Below are 19,708 nucleotides of genomic sequence, written 5' to 3'. Positions count from 1 at the left end.
ACTCCCGCTGGCCAAAGTCCGGCCCTCCAAGAGTCTGAAGGACAATAAACTGGGCGTTTGTTTAGAATGTTTGGAGACCCCTGTTTTAGAGCATTATCAGAGGAGAAAAAGATCAGCCTGCAGATTTGAATTTTACCTGTGGAATAAAGATAAAGGCCCGATTTCACAAAGCACTTACGCCGATGTATCTCGAGATACGCCGCGTAAGTGTAACTATGCGCCGTTGTATCTGTGCGCCGTGCCCACAATCTGAGATACGCCTAAAAATAGGCTTCCTACGACCGACCTAACTTGCCTACGCCGTCGTATCGTGGGCGCATATTTACGCTGGGCGCATTTTCCACTCCCATTGATTTTCTATGCACATATGCAAATGAGGGAGATACACCGATTCACAAACGTAGTTGTGACCGGCGCATAATATACGCGGTTTGCGTAAGTCGTACGTCCGGAGTAAAGTTATTCCCCATATAGGAGGCGCAACTCATGCAAAGGTATGGAACAGGGAGCACAAGCCGTCGTATCTTTTGTCATTTACGTTGTACGTGAATATGACTAGGCGTAGGTTTTGTTCACGTCGTAGGCAGTGTTTCGACGTATCTTAGGCAGTTGTTTCGACGTAATTCTGAGCATGCGCACTGGGATGCGGCCACGGGACGGCGCATGCGCCATTCATTTTAAGTACTTCTATGGCGCTTGGCCCATCATTTGCATTGGTCACGCCTCATTAGCATGGCTCACGGCCACTTCCACCTACGCTGGCTTACGTCGAGGAAACCCAGCGTATCTTTAAGAGCGAGTGGGAGCGAGTGCTTTGTGAATCCAGTGCTTGCCTCTGTGCGCTGCGTCGGCGTAGCGTATATTAGACACGCTACGCCCGCATAAATATGCGCCAAAGTATGTGAATCCGGGTCAAAGTGTTCAGGACACACTCAGACTTTTGGCAAATGCACTTTATTTCATCCAGGAATCTTAAAGAGACATATTGAGAAAACGCTATGGATTATTATTCCTGGAGCACTGGTTGTGGAACAATTCCCTTTTTCTCGCAAGGGTGTTATATCCAGCTGCTTGGGATATAACATATTTTAGATAGTTCTTTCTAGTGTACTGATATTTCATATGAATACTTGGTAGGTGCTCTGCTTTACAGGTTAATTTTAAGGCCCGTACACACGATCGGATTTTCTGACGGGAATTGTGTGATGGTAGGCTGTTGTCGGAAAATCCAACCGTTTGTATGCTCCATCGGACAATTGATTTTCTGCCAACAAATGTTGGGTAGCATGGTTTAAAATTTTATGACAACAAATGTGTGTTGTCGGGTTATCCGATCTTGTGTACAGAAGTCCATTGAAAAAAAAATCGAAAGTACAAACACGCATGCTCAGAAGCAATGCTAACCATAACACAACATTAGCAGAAGTTGCCCAAAGGGTGGCGCTAAAGAGCTGAAAAAACACGTAGTTTCGTGTTTGTTGATAATTCTTTGCCATTTGTATGCAAGACAAGTTAACGGCCAATGCCCTTCATACAAAAGTCCTACACTTTGTACACGGAAAATCCGATTGTGTGTACCATGTTTAAAACTTCAACAAGAAAGTGGAAATTCTACCACATATCTCTTGATGCCCTTTATTGCATTGATTAGTTGTGTGTCATAAAAGTGTGGTAGCTAAAAAACTTCCATTTTTAGACCCTTAAAAACAACTGATTCTGTTTAAGAACGTAGCAGGGCATCATCCACTGGCCTACACTGAAAAGAAACAAATGAATACCCTGAGGAACATAGATAATACGTAGATATTTTTCTATAGCACTTTAGGAACTCTTTACCCGGTAGTGAGCCAGCTGTAGTGCTATTTGGAAGAAAGCATCGGGGCTGCTCCGGCACTTTTTGATAAGTCCTTTTCCAAAATCTGTGAAACGAAGGCAGTTAAAGTCCACGTCATCTGCTAGTGTCTTGGCTGTGAAGTAGGAGTGTTCAATGGTCTCACGACACTAGACAAAAGGAAATTTCACTATTAAAAAGGTATTTTTGCCTGACAAAGACCTTATAATACATAAAACAAACTCCTAATGAACCAATGAGGTTGAAGAGTACAAAGGCGCTCTTACGGATAATCAGGAAACATATTACTTCATGAAACAGGATAAAATTACAATTATTAACAAATGACAATACATCTTTAATGAGTGAGGGTCTTCGTCAATATATCCATAAAGAGATGTTTAAAGTAGAACACTTATACAGCAATAAATGTTAATTAACATTCCTAGGTGCCATTGTTATTTTTCAAGCCAACAGCTCAACATTTTGGAATCTTTGCAGATGTTCGAAAACCTAACCTGGAAATAACTACTGACCGTCTAATAGAAGCCAAAAATTGCATAGAAAATGGATACCAATTAGTGGGAATTGTTCTTTTTCAGTGCAGGGTACACAAACGTGAATATTTTATTACTTCCTTCAGCCACAAGTGATCTTTTTTAACTTGTAACTGTTGCACAACCAACAGCAGAATAGCAAAATTAAAGGCCAAGTTCACCCTTTGAATAAATAAATAAATAAATGCACATTTTTTTGCAGGTAAAAAAATGTGCATCTTTTTTTTTATAGGGCATCTGCAGAGCATTGCACCAAAGATCACCAAATCGCGGGTGCAATCTAAAGCCTCGTACACAGGTCCGAGGAACTCGACGGGCGAAACACATCGTTTTGCTCGTCGAGTTCCTTGTGAAGCCTATTTTCCCATTCCCGTCAAGGAAAAAGAAGACATGCTTTCTTTTTGGCCCAGGGAGATCCTCAACGGTTTCCTCGTCGAAAAGTGTACACACGACCGTTTTTTTCGGCAAAAAAAAAAAACAGCAAGCTTCTTGCTGGTTTTTGCCAAGAAACTCGGTCGTGTGTACGAGGCCTGAGGCTCCTGCAGACTCTCAGCTTAGCTGTCTGCTTGTACCTCATACAGGGAGGCAGTTACTTGCGCCCAGGTTCACACTTGTGCGATGTCAGACATCGCATGTGATTCGCACCCGCACTGTGGTGCCGATCACATGCGATGTCTGTGCAGTTTAAGTTCAGCCATACATTGGATTCACACAAAAAAGGAGCAGGGAATTTTTTTTCTCCGCACTGGAAACAGTTTACAGATCGCAGTGCAAACTGTGAATTCGGACAGGAATCGGATCACATGGATGAGAACACTCATGCGATCCAATTCCTGTCCGAATCCACAGTTCTGATAAACCAATCTGGGGGTTTCATTAACATTGTATTGACACCCACAGCGGTTCGCAGAGGGCAGTGTGAACTGCCTGCGGGAGAGATGCGATGTAGGAACTGGTGCTGGAATCAATGGACTATGAGAGTGCTCACCAGTGACCTCATAGTGCATTGAGAACTACAAACTGTTGGCCACAATGGCTGACAGTATTTTTAAACATTCATTCACAGGAATCTGAAAGGCGTGCGGGCGGAGCCCAAACTGGTCGCACTGTTTTGAAATTGTGACAGCAGGAGCAGGGAGAGGATCCCCCATCTGCTATTACTGAGGGGGATGGGGGGTAGCTGCTTTAGACGCTGAAACATGTTACATGTTCAAATCCAATATAGGATGGAACATATAACCTGTTCCAAGGGTGAACTTATCCTTTAAGCACAAGATTCAGGACAGTAGGCTTTATTATAATAAACTCACAGAATTAACATAATGTACCCCTTTGCAGAACTTTGCATTATTGTATACATGGAAAGGGCAACTGTTGTAGCAGGGGCAATTAACTTATGCTAGTGTGCAAATACTCTGTGCTCTACTTTGAAAGATTAGAGTAGACTGAAATCTTCTGTTTTGCTGCTGCCACTTAAAATGGACTCAAAAAGTGAAGTTATGTTATGCTATAAATAGAGATCATCTTGAAACATTCATTGTGCCCAAGATGTACCCTGAAAATTTAACTTTTGACATAAATATCTCCTGAAAATGCAGTGTACTTACTGTACATTTACATTTCTATTTTCTATACTCATATAACTACTGCACCTGTAATTCTTCATCTATAAAATACTGTATTTGTGTTTAATTTGGTGATATCACTACTGTGCTGCACACCGTTTTATTAGCTGGAGGGAAAGCTGTTCCTGAGGACCTTCAGTACAAAGATTCCATTGTTTCTGCTTCATTTATCTGTATCTGTGCTTTCTAAACCTCTCCGGCTACTTCTTTTTTTTATTTTTTTATTATCTCAAGAAAGACTTTATTGAACAGAAATAAAATAAGCATTACAAATTCCAGAGCAAGACAAGTTTAGAAAGGTTTTAGAGAACAATATTTTCTCATTTGATTCAATGGACACTAGTTTGAAACATAATCTCAGTCATTGAATATGGAAGCAGGGGCGGACTGACAACTCATGGGGCCCCCAGGCAATAGGAGATTATGGGGCCCCCAGGCAATAGGAGATTATGGGGCCCCCAGGCAATAGGAGATTATGGGGCCCCCAGGCAATAGGAGATTATGGGGCCACACAATATACACACATACACACAGTATACATCAGGGCCGGACTGGGAATAAAATCCAGCCCTGGAAAAAATTTCATACCAGCCCCATAGCATTATTATACCAGCCCAACAGCAAACGTCATTATTTTCTTGTTCATGAAAGGGAAAACCATACATTTTAAAGCACATTTGAAGAATGTATTATATATATATATATATATATATATGGAAGACAGATATGAAAGTAGTAGGTATATGTAGGTATAGTGGAAAACTGGGAAGCCTATACTACATGCTGTGTACCCCTGGCGGGGAGTTGGATCTGGTGAGTGGGGACCACTGGTCCTTTTCTCACCCTTTATGGTATAAAGCGGGCATCACTAAATGGCGGCCCGCGGGCCACATGCGGCCCGCGGCACTCTGCCATTCGGACCGCTTCGGTACTGCGATGTAGGAGCCTTTTCTTCCTCCTGCCATCGCTCTGTAATCCTCACAGAGCCGACAGCGGGAGGCGGAACAATTCTGGGTGGAGGGCGGAGCTGCCCGAGGTTATCAAACAGGCGATTGGCTGCTAGGACTGTCCTTCATCCTAGCAGCCAATCACCTGTTTGTTACCTCGGCCCTCCATCCAGAACTGTCCCGCCTCCCTTCCTGCAACTCCTCTCCTGTCCCTATCCAGACATGCTGTGCCTCCCTCCGATCTGTCTGTGTAAGGTAGGACAGTGAGGGGGTGAAGTAAAGAGCTAACATCTGAATGTGGGGGGAGGATTTCAAGCCTCAGGATTGCAGTGATGTGGGGAAAGGGGCTAAGGACATCAAAGAGGGGGAGCTAAGCACTGAAGTGTGGGGGGGGGGACTGAGGACTGGAGTGTGGGGGGGGGGACTGAGGACTGGAGTGTGGGGGGGGACTGAGGACTGGAGTGTGGGGGGGGACTGAGGACTGGAGTGTGGGGGGACTGAGGACTGGAGTGTGGGGGGACTGAGGACTGGAGTGTGGGGGGGGACTGAGGACTGGAGTGTGGGGGGGGACTGAGGACTGGAGTGTGGGGGGACTGAGGACTGGAGTGTGGGGGGACTGAGGACTGGAGTGTGGGGGGGGACTGAGGACTGGAGTGTGGGGGGACTGAGGACTGGGGAGTGTGGGGGGAGCTGAGGACTGTAATGTGGGGGGGAGCTGAGGACTGTAATGTGGGGGGAGCTGAGGACTGTAATGTGGGGGGAGCCAAGGACTGTAAGGTGGGGGGGCTTGAAGAAGTTAAATTGGGGTGACCAAGGACTGTAATGTGGGGGGAGCTGAGGACAGTGATGTGGGGGGAGCTGAGGACTGTAATGTGGGGGGAGCTGAGGACTGTAATGTGGGGGGAGCTGAGGACTTTAATGTGGGGGGAGCTGAGGACTGTAATGTGGGGGGAGCTGAGGACTGTAATGTGGGGGGAGCTGAGGACTGTAATGTGGGGGGGCTTGAAGAAGTTAAATTGGGGTGACCAAGAAGGACAGTGATGTGGGGGGAGCTGAGGACAGTAATGTGGGGGGAGCTGAAGACTGTAATGTGGGCGAAGCTAAGGACTGTAATGTGGGGGGAGCCGAGGACTGTAAGGTGGGGGGAGCCGAGGACTGTAATGTGGGGGGAGCCTGAAGAAGTTAAATTGGGGTCACCAAGAACTGTCATGTGAGGGGGGCTAAGGATATTAAAGTGGAGGTTGGGAATGTAATGTAGGGGGTAGGCTGAGGACTGTGATGTGAGGGACTGAGGACAGTGATGTGGAGGGGTTGAGGACTGTAATGTGGGGTTATGATATAAATAGGGGCAGAGGACAGTACTGGTAATGGGGGTTGATGTTAAGGGAGTGTGAGAACATTACTGTGGAAAGAGTGGAGGGGGTGATGTAAAGGGGGAGCTGAGGACACTCTTTAAGAGGGGATCTTGGTGTGAAGGGGGTTAAGGACTGTGATGTGCACTGGGGACTAAGGGCGCTGATATAATAATGGGTTAAGATCTGTGCATGTGCATTAGGTGCACACGTTGTGGGTGGATTAGCCTATTTTAATGGGCTGCACTACCCACAAGAAACAGAGACAAAGAAGTCCTTGACCTTTTTAAAAAAAAAAAAATTGCACCGCACCAAGCTGCATTGTGCTGCAGCAACAGAGGTCCAACATGATATTCGGACCTCTGCTAGAAGAAAATGTTACTGACCGGACCTCGGCGAATTGTAATTCAATACCCCTGGTATAAAGGGATAAGGCACAGGCAGCGCCATCACCCCAATCCTCACACATTTTCTATCACATTCACCTACCCCTTTAAGGCCTCATTCACACGGACGGACCGTTTGGGTCCGCATGTCAGTTTTGACGGCGGACCTGAACGGCCGCTCCATGCATCTCTATGGAGCGTTGGATGTCAGTGGAGACTTGTCCGCTGACATCCGACCCTATCCGATCCGCTAAAATCAGACGTATGGGGGCCACGTCCCCATCCATCCATGCGGATCGGATCGGATCGGGTAAGATCTGATGAAAACGGACATGCTGTCCGTTTTCATCAGATCGCTCCATAGGGACACAGCGGTGCCCGACAAGCCCCTCCCCGCTCAGTGAGCAGAGAGGAGCTTGTCATCTGCGGACTGATCTCCCGCTAAACTGACGGGAGCAGGCGGACTCCGTAGCGACGGAGTCCGCCTCGTGTGAATGAGGCCTTAGGGGTTGGGTTTCCAGGGGGGCAGCAGCCCAATTCACGGTCCTAAGCGCAGGCAGATTATTGTTTTTTATTTTTTCAAATTACAGATTTTTTTTTTTTTTGCATTTAAAAGGTAGGTGCAGAGGGGGGGGGGGGGGGGGTTGACCACTGAATGGTGAGAGAGATATTATACAGTCCAGATTACAATTTGCTGGGGCAGCAAAGGTGACAGAGAGAGGGGGGTGCACCATGCAACCCCCCCCCCCCCCCTCTGTCACCTACCTTTTCTGCCCCTGCAAATTGTAATCTGTATAATCTCTCTCACACCATTGCACGGTGCACCCCCCCCCCCCCTCTCTGAGATTATTATACAGTTTACAGTTTTCAGGGGAAGCAAAGGTAGGTGACAGAGAGAGGAGGGGGGGGGCCGGGGGGTGCACCGTTATATGGTGAGAGAGAGATACATATACAGGTCAGCATTTCATTAAAATATATTTGGTCACCTTGTGCTCCAAGGGTGGCGGGCGCCGTTAATTTCTTGTCCTCTCTGCCTCCTCTGCCATGTGACCCTGCAGGAGAAATAGTGGGCGGTGCTGGCGCCGCACAGGACGATGGAACCGATCTGACGTTCGGTTCTCTTTCCCTTCGGCTCCTCCCCTCCCTCAGTCACATGATCGCTCCGCCTCCAGTCCCAGTGAGTCCACCCACACAGCGCCGGGTTAGATGCAAAGGACAGTGCGGCGGCGAGCATGGCGGCCGCAACCCGCCGCGGCCGGCCCGCCGCTGCTTTATATTTGTGACACACGCTGCACGCATGACACTGGAGTGACTGCCTGTCATAGGGCAGGCGTCCACCACCCCTGCATAATTGCAAAGTGCGGCCGCGATGGCGGCCGCAATGGCGTCCGGCGGCCGCCGCCGTGGCCAACAGCTAATACATTTTACTGGCAGCAGGCGGCCTACCGGGAATTTTCCCGCTATCCCGGTAGGCCAGTCCGGCCCTGGTATACATACACACAGAATACACATACACACACTGAAAAGGTACTGGAGAGGCAGCTGAAATCTTGGTATTATTAAAAAAACACAGATTTTTACATACTGTCCCTGGTTTTACTGAGGCTGGCAACCCTGACGGGGCCCCCTAGTGGCATGGGGCCCTCGGGCAGTGCCTGAGTGCCCGAATGGTCAGTCCATCCCTGTATGGAAGCAAGGACAGCTAAGCATCTATACAAATAAAAAAGCATACTTTCCCCTACGGATCCTCATTACTGTATAATAGACATGATAGCCTGAAGCCTCGTACACACGACCGAGGAACTCGACGGGCGGAACACATCGTTTTCCTTGTCGTGTTCCTTGTTAGGCTGTCAAGGAACTCGACAAGGCAAGTTTCTCCATTCCCATCGAGTAAAAAGAAGACATGCTCTCTTTTTGGCTCGACGGGATCCTCGACAGTTTCCTCGTCGAAAAATGTACACATGACCGGTTTCCTCGGCAAAAAAAAAATCCCAGCAAGTTTCTTGCTGGTTTTTGCAGAGAAACTCGGTCGTGTGTACGAGGCCTTACAGCTTTTACAATATACAGTCAAGATCCAACAAGATCCACCGAAAACCTAACCGGGGGGTCCAAAGTTTGTTGAATTGCACCATTACAACCTTTGTCCTGGTACTCTGGTTACTTCTTAAATATAACACAAGTTATCAACTAATTAGTCACCAGCAGGGCAGCTTCAATGTGAGGAAGCAAAGCCCTGTCTCTACCAAGATGGTCACCTCCACAGTGCTGTGGTAAGTCAGTAATTGGAAAAGATCAGCTGCAAGGAGAACATTGGAAATATTGGTGGCTGGTCATTTGCCCTCTGCCTGTCTTTTTTTAGGTACAACTTCCAGCTTGGTTTCATTATTAAAAACCCACCTTTGCTGGAATATCCCACTGTAATCTGTACGGTGGAGGTAATGAGAGTCCAGGATCTCCATTGCAATTCCCATCCTCTGTGTAACCCAGTTCAAAGCAATCAGTGGCCAGCATAAACTAAGGCAGAAACAGACACAACATAAAATGTATGATATACATGTTGAAATTGATTATAGAATATTATAAGATATGAATTAGGCAATATAAAACAGATCTGAAGGACAGGGTGAAAAAGTAGAGGTGAGAAGAATAACAAAAAAAAAATAGTATCATGAAACTGAACAAACTGGTTAGAGATGTTTATGTTGCTGAAACACTGAAAGCAATCTACAGTCACGTTCATGTAACACACACCTATGAAAGATATAAAGGTTTAAAGTAGATCCAAAGTCAAAGCTTTTTTGTTTTATATGAATTGAAGTGTTATGCCGCGTACACACGATCATTTTTCGGCATGAACAAAAATGTTGTTTTAAAAAAATGTAATTTAAAATGATCGTGTGTGGGCTTCACATCATTTTTCGGGTTCTGAAAAACGACAATTTTTTTTTTCCGAAAATGCTGCATTTTTTAACGACGTTTTAAACTATGTCGTTTTAAGGGTTGTAAAAAATTATTGTGTGTGGGCTAAAACGACTTTAAAAACCCGCGCATGCTCAGAAGCAAGTTATGAGACGGGAGCGCTCATTCTGGTAAAACTACCGTTCATAATGGAGTAAGCACATTCATCACGCTGTAACAGACAGAAGAGGGAGAATCGTCTTTTACTAACACGGAATCAGCTGAAGCAGCCCCAAGGGTGGCATCATCCGCATGGAACTTCCCCTTTATAGTGCCATCGTACGTGTTGTACGTCACCGCGCTTTGATAGAGCATTTTTTAAAAACTATGGTGTGTGGGCAACGTCGTTTTTCATGCCGAAAAATGATCGTGTGTACGCGGCATTAGAACCCTTGTCAGGTCTTTATTATTAATATGTTTTACACTGCAGGGGAGATCAAACCTCTCCCACCATAACAGAAAATGTCAGGGAGTCCACAATGTTACATTTGTAACTGACATAGGAACACACAGAAATCTTCCAATGGTCACACTTGTTTTGATGATAACTGTCTAAGAGGGGCTTTCTTCTTACTTCACTTACTGTTGTGTTGTAGACACAAGGAGAGAAGAGAAATTTCCCTAATAGGACAAAAACTGACAGGGGTTCAACAGCCCCTTCTATATTTAAAGTTGTAAAGGCACAAGATTTTTTACCTTCATGCATTCTATGCATGAAGGTAAAAGCCTTATGCGATCAGAAGCCCCCCAATACTTACCTGAGCCCCCTCCTTTTTCAGCGATGTCCACAAGAGCCTTGCATCTCCAGGGACTCGCACTCCTGATTGTTTTTTGGCAGCAGCGGGAGGCATTGGCTTCCACTGCTGTCAATCACAGCCAGTGAGCCAATCAGGAGATGGAGGGGCGGGACCAAGACGCAGCTCCATGTGTGAATGGACACACAGATACGTGGGTCAAGAGCGTACCTGCTTGGGTGCCCCCACAGCAGGAGCCAGGAGAAGAGGGGGAATCTGGGCTACTCTGTGCAAAATGACTGCACAGAGCAGGTAAGTATAACATATTTGTTATTTAAAAAAAAAAACAAGGCTTTAATATCGCTTTAAAACAAAAAAGTTTTAACAATAATATTACTGAAACACCATATCCTGCAGAAACTAGTCAAATTATTATCGTACATCTGCAGTCCTTTGGTATATGATTTGCAGCCAGGACCGGGACAAGGGGTGGGCAGAAGGAACGGCTGATCTGGGAACTGTGGTATCATGTGAGATGGGGGGGTCGCCACAAGGAGATTGGGGGAGGGGATTAGTGTTGGAAGGTGGGGATTTGGCAGCTGCAGGGGGTACGTATTGTTCTAGGAGAGGAAATTTGGGGTAGGGGAGTGCAAAGAGTGGGATTTATGGGGATTTGTGTTGGGAGATGGATTTAGGGGTAGTATGTGCTAGGAGGCAGAGATTTTAAGTGATGGGGGAAGATGTGTACTAGTAGGGAAAGTTTTAGGGGTAAGAGGATTTGTGCTAGGACGGGAGAATTTTTTTTTGGGGGGGGGGCATTTGAGCTGGGAGTATTAAGGGTATGGGGGGGGCAAAGATTTGTTTTACGAGGTGGGATTTCAGCAGGGGGGTGGATTTGTACTGGGAGGAGGGGGAATTTGTGCTTAAGAGATAAGCATGCAGATTAGTGCTCAGTGTTTTTGTGGGGAGACTTTTGCCGACACAAATGCTCATACATCTTGGGGGCTCATTTTGGCATGTTCACCCTGGGCTCTAGTTGATCTTTTCCCAGCCCTGTGTGAGGCCCTCAGACCTCAGCAGTCTATAGTGGAATTATTGATTAGGGTAATAGCATTGATCTCTACCAGCCTTATGTAACATATTTCCAGTTTTGTATTCTGTAGCCAATCACTGGCCAAAAATGTAGATGTCCACACTCTCTGGCCCTAATTTCCTCTATTAGGGTTGAAGTTTCTGACAGTCCTCTCAAGCATTGCATATATTGAATATTATGTGCAAGCCTTTGGTGATGTCAGGGGCTGCATTCGAGGTCCCCTTTAGCTCATAAGTTGACAACCACTGGTTTACATCTTAAAAAGCACAGATAACAGTGAGAAGTATACACGGCCAGTTCACATATAATATCAGCTTTGTTAATATAGACAGTATGTTAGTACCTCCCATAGGTGTCCAATGATCGGAGCGTCAGCCCAGGAATGCTCAGCGTTGAGACCCAGTCTCCCATTACTGAACACAACCAGACTAAAGGATTTATCAAACCACCTGCAATGAAGAAAAGGGGAAAGTAAGTGAGCCGTTGTATCAAGCACATACATTTTATTTACAGTCAATGCCTTGTCTCATAATCATTTGCATGTTCACTCACCGGCCACTTTGTTAGGTACACCTGTAAAATTGCTTGGTAACACAAATTACTAATCAGCCAATCATATGGCAGCAACTCAATGCATTTAGGCATCTAGATATGGTGAAGACGACTTGCTGAAGTGACTTTGAATGTAGCATGGTTGTTGGTGACAGATGGGCTGGTCTGAGTATTTCAAAAACTGTGGATCTACTGGCATTTTCACACACGACCATCTCTGGGGTTTACAGAGAATGGTCCGAAAAAGAGAAAATATCCAGTGAGCAGCAGTTCTGTTGACAAAATAGCCTTGTTGATGTCAGAGATCAGAGGAGAATGGGCAGAGTTGATAGAAAGGCAACAGTAACTCAAATAACCACTTGTTGCAACCAAGGTATGCAGAATACCATCACTGAACGTACAACACATCAAACCTTGAAGCAGATGGGCTACAGCAGAAGAAGACCACAGCGGGTGCCACTCCTGTCAGCTAAGAACAAGAAAAAAGAGGCTACAATTCGCACAGGCTCACCAAAATTGGACGATAGAAGATTGGAAGAATGTTGCCTGGTCTAATGAGACTCAATATCAGCTGTGACATTCAGAATTCAGGTTCAGACTTTGGAAAGCATGAATCCATCCTGCCCTGTATCAATGGTTCAGGCTGGTGGCGGTGGTGTAATGGTGTGGGGGATATTTTCTTGGCACACTTTAGGCCCCATAGTACCAATTGAGTATTGTTTAAACAATTGAGCCTACCTGAGTATTGTTGCTGACCATGTCCATCCCTTTACGACTACAGTGCACCCATCTTCTGGTGGCTCCTTCCAGCAGGATAATGTCACAAAGCTCAAATCATCTCACCACTGGTTTCCAGAACATGACAATGAGTTCCCTGTATTCTAATGGCCTCACCATTTACCAATATCCAATAGAGCACCCTCGGATGTGGTGGATTTGCCGTGGGTGTGCAGCAACTGCGTGATGCTATCATGTCAATATGGACCAAAATCTCTGAGGAATGTTTCCAACACCTTGTTAAATCTATGCCACAGATAATTAAGGCAGTTCTGAAGGCAAAAGGGGGTCCAACCAGGTACTAGCAAGGTGTACCTAATAAAGTGGCCGATGAGTGTATATGCACATAAGCATATCATATTCAGCACACAATTACAACTTTTATGTATAATATCCAGTTGTTAGAATGTATTCTCAGTTAACAATAGAAAGAAAATGGTTAATGTCATTAAAAAAAATTAGATCAATATAATAGTTTTCTCCAAAAGCACTTGAGATAATGGCGTACATGGAAAAAAAAGGGTAACAGCGCTCTCTGCAGGGACAACCCAATCCCTACACCAGGTCCACTTACAGGTGCCTAGACTCGATGTATCCCATCCACTCCAATGTAGCAAATAGTAAGAAGAGCCGGCAAACTGTAATCTTGAAGTGGCGTTTATTGGTACATCAGAGTGACAGTAAAACAAAGGAATGTCACGTTTCGGCAATAGCCTTAGTCGTAGCTACCACTAAGGCTTTTGCCGAAACGCATCAGCGCTATTGTTTTACTGTCACTCTGATGTACCAATAAACGCCACTTCAAGGACTACAGTTTGTCGGCTCTTCTTACTGTTTGCTATAATGGCCTACATCTTTAAATAGATTTGTTTATTTTTTAATGATGTATCAACTACAACAAAAGTTATACAGCTGATGATTGTTCTATAGCATCAGACTGAAATTCAAGTACTTACCAAGAAATAGCGTGAAATGTATAAATGCTTTTTATAATATATTGTATTGTACATAGTACAAATAGATAATAGTAATAAATATTTATTGTTAAAATATATACAGTATTTAGGACAATGGGGAGATTCTAATATAGACTGTATGGGGGTGATTCAGAAAGAGTTAGGCCGGCGTATCAGTAGATACGCCGACCTAACTCGTAATCTGCGCTGTCCTAAGTTTAAGTGTATTCTCAAACAGAGATACACTTAAACCTAGCTAAGATACGACGGCTTGCGCCGTCGTATCTTAGGGTGCAATATTTAGGCTGGCCGCTAGGTGGAGCTTCCATTGAGTTTGGCGTAGAATATGTAAATCACTAGATATGCCTATTCACGAACCTACGCCCGGCCGACGCAGAACAGATACGCCGTTTAGGCGTATAGTTATTCCATCAAATAGCTGGACTAGTAATGTTAAGTATGGCCGTCGTTCCAGCGTCGAAATTTGAAAATTTTACGTTGTTTCCGTAAGTCGTCCGTGAATAGGGCTGGACGTAATTTACGTCCACGTTCAAACCAATACGTCCTTGCAGCGTACTTTACCGCAATGCACACTGGGATATATACACGGACGGCGCATGTGCCGTTCCTAAAAAACGCCAATCACGTCAGGTCAACCCATATTAACATAAAACATGGCCCCTCAGCCTATTTTGAATTAGGCGCACTTAGGCCCGCCGCATTTACGCTACGCCGCCGTAACTTAGCAGGCAAGTACTTTGTGAATACAGTACTTGCCTTTCAAACTTACGGCGGCGTAGTGTAAATGCCATACGCTACGCCCCCGCAACTATGCGCCCGCCTACCTGAATCCAGCTATATAAGTACAAATAGGCCAGAAACTACATGCGATATATATGATATTCTGCCTTTTGTTACCTGTTGTAGCAATTCCCATGAAGTAAAGATTTGGCATATACACTGAGAGAGTTCTTATCCTCCTCTTGATATCCTAAGGCATCAGGGTCCAGGCAAACAAAGAAGACACCCTTTTCAATGCAGCTCAGTGATACCCGATTCACACCGTGATTGAAGAACTCGGAGCGAGCCTTTGCCCAAGAGACTCTGTTGCGTCATTTGAAAGCAAAAAAAGGAAAAGTTTCAACAAGTGGTAAATGTAAAAAAGCAAGGAAAGAAAGAGGGAGACAAGCAGAAAGGGAAATGTTATATTTATAATATATATCCATATTTTGCCCATGCCTACGAGTCTTCCTAGTCTTTTCCCCTTTTTCCCTGATCTCACCGGTCCCCAGCTGTGAGTGCTGCCAGTTTATCCTCGCCTGGTTGTGGTGGGCTTGGATCATCAAGAATGCGTTGAATTTGTGTTTGCAACTGGCGTGGGCTAAGCAGGGTCCTGTCATCATATAGGCATAGCCTGTAGAAGCGGCCCTTGTGGTACACACATACATGTCGACTTTCTACCAGATGCTGAAGGAAGTCTGCAAAAAAAAAAATATATATAAATTGGATTGTGTGTATGCTTATTCATATGACTAAATGATCATTCTAATAGAAATAGCTGCTGTGTAATGCTTAATACAGAGAAGGCAAGTACTGGGGTGGATTTACTAAAACTGGAGAGTGCACAACCTGGTGGAGCTCTGCATAGAAATTAATCAAGCTTAATAGAACAAGCTGAAGTTTGAATCTGATTGGATACCATGCACAGCTGCACCAGATTCTGAGTGAGTTGCGGTTTTAGTAAGGCTGGGTTCACACTGGTACGACACGACAGTCGTACTACTTTGGATCCGACTTTGCCCTGCGACTTGAAGTCCGACATGCGTCCTACTTCAATGAACAGGGATCCGACTTTGATGCCCGACAATACCAGGCACTGTGTCTGGTATGAATCTTGAGGGGGAACTCCACGCCAAATTAAAAAAAACGCCATGGGTTCCTCCTCCAAGAGCATACCAGGCACTTCGGTCTTGTATGTATTTTAAGGGGAACCCCCAATGCTAAAAAAACGGCGTGGGGGGTCCCCCCAAAATCCATACCAGACCCTTATCCGAACACGCAGCCAGGCCAGTCAGGAAAGGGTGTGGGGATGAGCGAGTGCACCCCCCTGAACCGTACCAGGCGGCATGCCCTCAACATGGGGGGGTGGGTGCTTTGGGGCAATGCGCCCCCACCCAAAAGCAGCATGTCCCCATGATGATGAGGACAAGGGCCTCTTCCCGACAACCCTGGCCGTTGGTTGTCGGGGTCTGCGGGCAGGGGGTTTATTGTTATCTGGGAGCCCCACGCTATGTGAATGATCATGGGGTACATCGTAACCCTACCCATTCACCTGGAATAAAAAGTGTCAAAAATAAAACACACTACACAGGTTTTAAAAGTAATTTATTAGGCAGCTCTGGGGGTCTCTTCTGACTTTTCCGTGCTCTCCGGTTCTTCTGCTGTCTTCTGCCGGGTTCCTCTGCTCTTTTGCTAGCTCTTGCCCAGTCTTCTCCGTTGTCCTCTTCCCTCCGCTCTTCTTCCAATGTTGACTCGACACTCTCTCCCACTGTAATGCCGTGTGAGCGGTGCGCAAGGACTTATATAGGCATGGGGCGTTGTCACGGGTGATGTCATGCGGTGACCCCGCCCCATGCCTATATAAGTCGTTACGCACACGGCATTACAGCGGGAGAGAGCATTGCGTCAACATCGGAAGAAGAGCAGAGGGAAGAAGACGACGGAAAAGACCGGGCAAGAGCTAGCAAAAGAGCAGAAGACAGCGGAGGAGACCCGGCAGAAGACACCGGACAGCGGAAGAAGAACCGAAGAGAGCAGAGAAGTCGGAAGAGACCACCGAAGCCGGTAGAGACCCCCGGAGCTGCCTAATAAGTTACTTTAAAAACCTGTGTAGTGTGTTTTGTTTTTTACACTTTTTTCCAGGTGAATGGGTAGGGGTACAATGTACCCCCATACTCATTCACATAGGGTTGGGGGTGGGATCTGGGGGCCCCCTTATTAAAGGGGCTCACAGATTTTGATAAGCCCCCCGCCTGCAGACCCCGAAAACCAATGGCCAGGGTTGTCGGGAAGAGGCCCTTGTCCTCATCAACATGCACAAGCACCCACCCCCCATGCGGCCTGGTACAGTTTAGGAGGGGGGCGCTTGCTCCACCCCCTTTCCAGTTCGGCCGGTGCTGCGTGCTCGGATATGGGTCTGGTATTGACTTTTGGGGGGGACCCCAACGCCGTTTTTTGGGCCTAGGGGAGTTCCCCTTAAAATCCATACCAGACCAAAGGGCCTAGTATGCTCTTAGAGGGGGAACCCATGCCGTTTTTTTTTTTTTTATTTGGTGTGGAGTTGCCCCTCAAGATCATCAGAGCACAAGTCGTATGCCAAAGTCAGATCATGCAAGACAGCGATCCGACTTTAATCCGACTTCAGTGATACTCAATGGGCTGAATTAGGATCAAAGTCGTAAGTAGTGCAGGGAGAATTTTCAAAGTCGGACAGACTTGTGTTGGATCAGTTAAGACTGCTCCCATAGGGAAACATTGATTTTCACACATCATGCGTCATGAGCTCCCAATGACGGAGCGTTTGTCATACCAGTTACTCATCAGTGATAATAATTATTTACTGTACACAAATTTGTATTTTAAGGTAGATATAGTATTGTGCTCTTGTAGAAATAATGAAGTACACTATTGCGCACTGTCAGAAAATTATCAAACATCTAATTGCTGACATATGAAAGTTTTTTTCTAATAATGTATAGAAGCATAACCTTACTGTATCCGACTAATCATGGAGGCAAAAACCAATATATATATAAAAAAGGGGGGGGATCTTGCTTAACCACTTCAATAACGGGCACGTTTACCCCCTTCCTGCCCACTCCAATTTCCAGCTTTCAGAGCTGTCGGATTTTGAATGACAATTGCGCAGTAATGCAACACTGTACCCAAACAAAATTTGTATCAGTTTTTTTCACACAAATAGAGCTTTCTTTTGGTGGTATTTGGTCAAAATGTTGAAAAACAATACGTTTTTCTTTGTTTCTGTTACAAAACTTTGTAAGTAAGTAAGTTTTCTCCTTCACTGACGAGGTTGCACTGACAGGCACTGATGGGGCAGTACTGATTGGCACTGATGAGGTATCACTGATGGGCACTGATAATGAGGCACTTATATGCAGCACTGATGGGCACTGATGGGGGGCACTGATAAGCAGCACTGATAGGTGGCACAGATATGCAGCACTGATGTACACTTATAGGCAGGAATGATGGGCACTGATAGGTGGCACTGATGGGCAAACATAGGTGGCACTGGTGGGCACTTATAGGCGGCACTGATGGGCACTCATGAAAGGCACTGATAGGCAGCACTAATCGGGCGGCACTGACAGGCAATCACTAATGAGCACAGAGTGCCATCCTAATGGGCACTGATTGCCACTGATTGGCATACCTGGTGGGCTCACCTGGTGGTTTCCAGTGGGCATCCCTGGAAGTCTCCAGTGGGCCTCCTCGATGGGTCTGTACTGATAATAAATGTGGTAATTATCAGCGCAGACCCCCATCAGGAGAGCAGATGATCCGATTTCCTTTACTTGTGTCTGTCAGTGTGAGTAGAGGAAAAGCCGATAAACGGCTCTTCCTGTTTACACTGTGATCAGCTGTGATTGGGCACAGCTGATCATATGGTAAAGAGCCTACATCAGAGGCTCTTTACCAGGATCGGAGATGCGGTGTGTCAGACCGACATACAGTACCACACCACCGATCACCAGGCTGCGCGCCCCGCGGGCACACACTAGCAGTTTATGACGTCCAGTCAGAATAACTTAACCACTTTGCGGCAATCATTTTGTTATATGGCAGGCGGGAAGTGGTTAAAGGATATGTTTAACTTTTCAGGCAGAATTTCACATCCTATAATGAATATAAGCATTTTCCAATGCCACTTTTGGCCCAGCCATCCCAATGTGCTTTTCTCTAATTTATCTTATAGTGAGTGAGTGAGAAACTTGTATAGCGCAACACTTGCGAACTGAATCGCCTCTGGGCGCTTGGTATCCATTTCCTACTATATTTTGCCTTCAGAATAGATGGGTTTTGAGTTTTTTTCTGAAGGCCTGGTCATTCACTTCCGTTCGGATGCTGGTTGGTAAAACGTTCTGTCTTTTACGGCAACCAATGAAGGGATCTAAGGGAGGGGAGACTGATTCCCAGTGTTTTTTTCCTGTTACAAGTCATGCCGCCGTATTATGGATGACTTGTAGACGAGCAATTTGGTACTTTGGGAGTCTGAGGTAAAGGGTGTTTGCATAGTCGAGTCTGGAGTTGATTATCGTTCCCACCACGACTGCTATGTCTTCTTTTGGGATAAAGGGAATGAGTCTACGTAGCAGGCGCAGCAGATAGTGGGATCCGCTGACTACTAAACTTATTTGTGCATCCATTGTCATGTCGGAGTCAAAAGTGATTCCGAGACTTTTGACTTTGGTGCTAGGGGTGACCGTTTGTCCAAAAATGGGCGGTGGTGTCCATGTAGTCATGGCAAGTCTCTTTCGGTTGGCGTGTTCTGTTTTTGAGCCTATGGGCCAGATTCAAAAAGACTGGCGTATTTTTAGACTGGCGGGCGTAGCGCATCTCATATACGCTACGCCGCCATAACTTAGAAAGGCGAGTACCGTATTCAGAAAGAACTTGCGCCCTAAGTTACGGCGGCGTAGCGTAAATAGGCCGGCGTAAGCCCACCTAATTCAAATTATCAAGGCAGTGGGCATGTTGTATTACAATGAGCCGTGACCCCATGCAAATTAGGGGCCGAACGAATGGTGCATGCGCTGTCCGTGGACGTATCCCAGTGGGCATGCTCAAAATCACATCAGCTAGAATCCCTAAGACATGTCGAACACTGCCTACGACGTAAACGTAACTTACGCACAG

The 19,708-nt window shown here is 45.9% G+C and overlaps 1 protein-coding gene across 2 annotated transcripts in view; it reads right to left on the bottom strand.

Annotated features, from left to right (window-relative positions):
• Positions 1 to 19,708, bottom strand: part of CPT1B (carnitine palmitoyltransferase 1B) — a 76,733-nt gene that overhangs the window by 14,314 nt on the left and 42,711 nt on the right. For both annotated transcript variants that reach the window (XM_040343149.1, XM_040343150.1), the window contains exons 10-14: positions 15,054 to 15,249; positions 14,690 to 14,875; positions 11,830 to 11,935; positions 9,099 to 9,215; positions 1,837 to 2,001 (exon numbers count right to left, since the gene is read on the bottom strand). In XM_040343149.1, coding sequence (XP_040199083.1) covers positions 1,837 to 2,001; positions 9,099 to 9,215; positions 11,830 to 11,935; positions 14,690 to 14,875; positions 15,054 to 15,249 — 770 coding nt within the window. The remainder of the gene's footprint in view (positions 1 to 1,836; positions 2,002 to 9,098; positions 9,216 to 11,829; positions 11,936 to 14,689; positions 14,876 to 15,053; positions 15,250 to 19,708) is intronic.

This window comes from Rana temporaria, chromosome 3 (genome assembly GCF_905171775.1).
Source record: "Rana temporaria chromosome 3, aRanTem1.1, whole genome shotgun sequence".
In the NCBI taxonomy this organism is placed as follows: Eukaryota; Metazoa; Chordata; class Amphibia; order Anura; family Ranidae; genus Rana; species Rana temporaria.
Note: the sequence above shows the minus strand (reverse complement) of the source record. Positions and strands in the feature narration are given on the sequence as shown.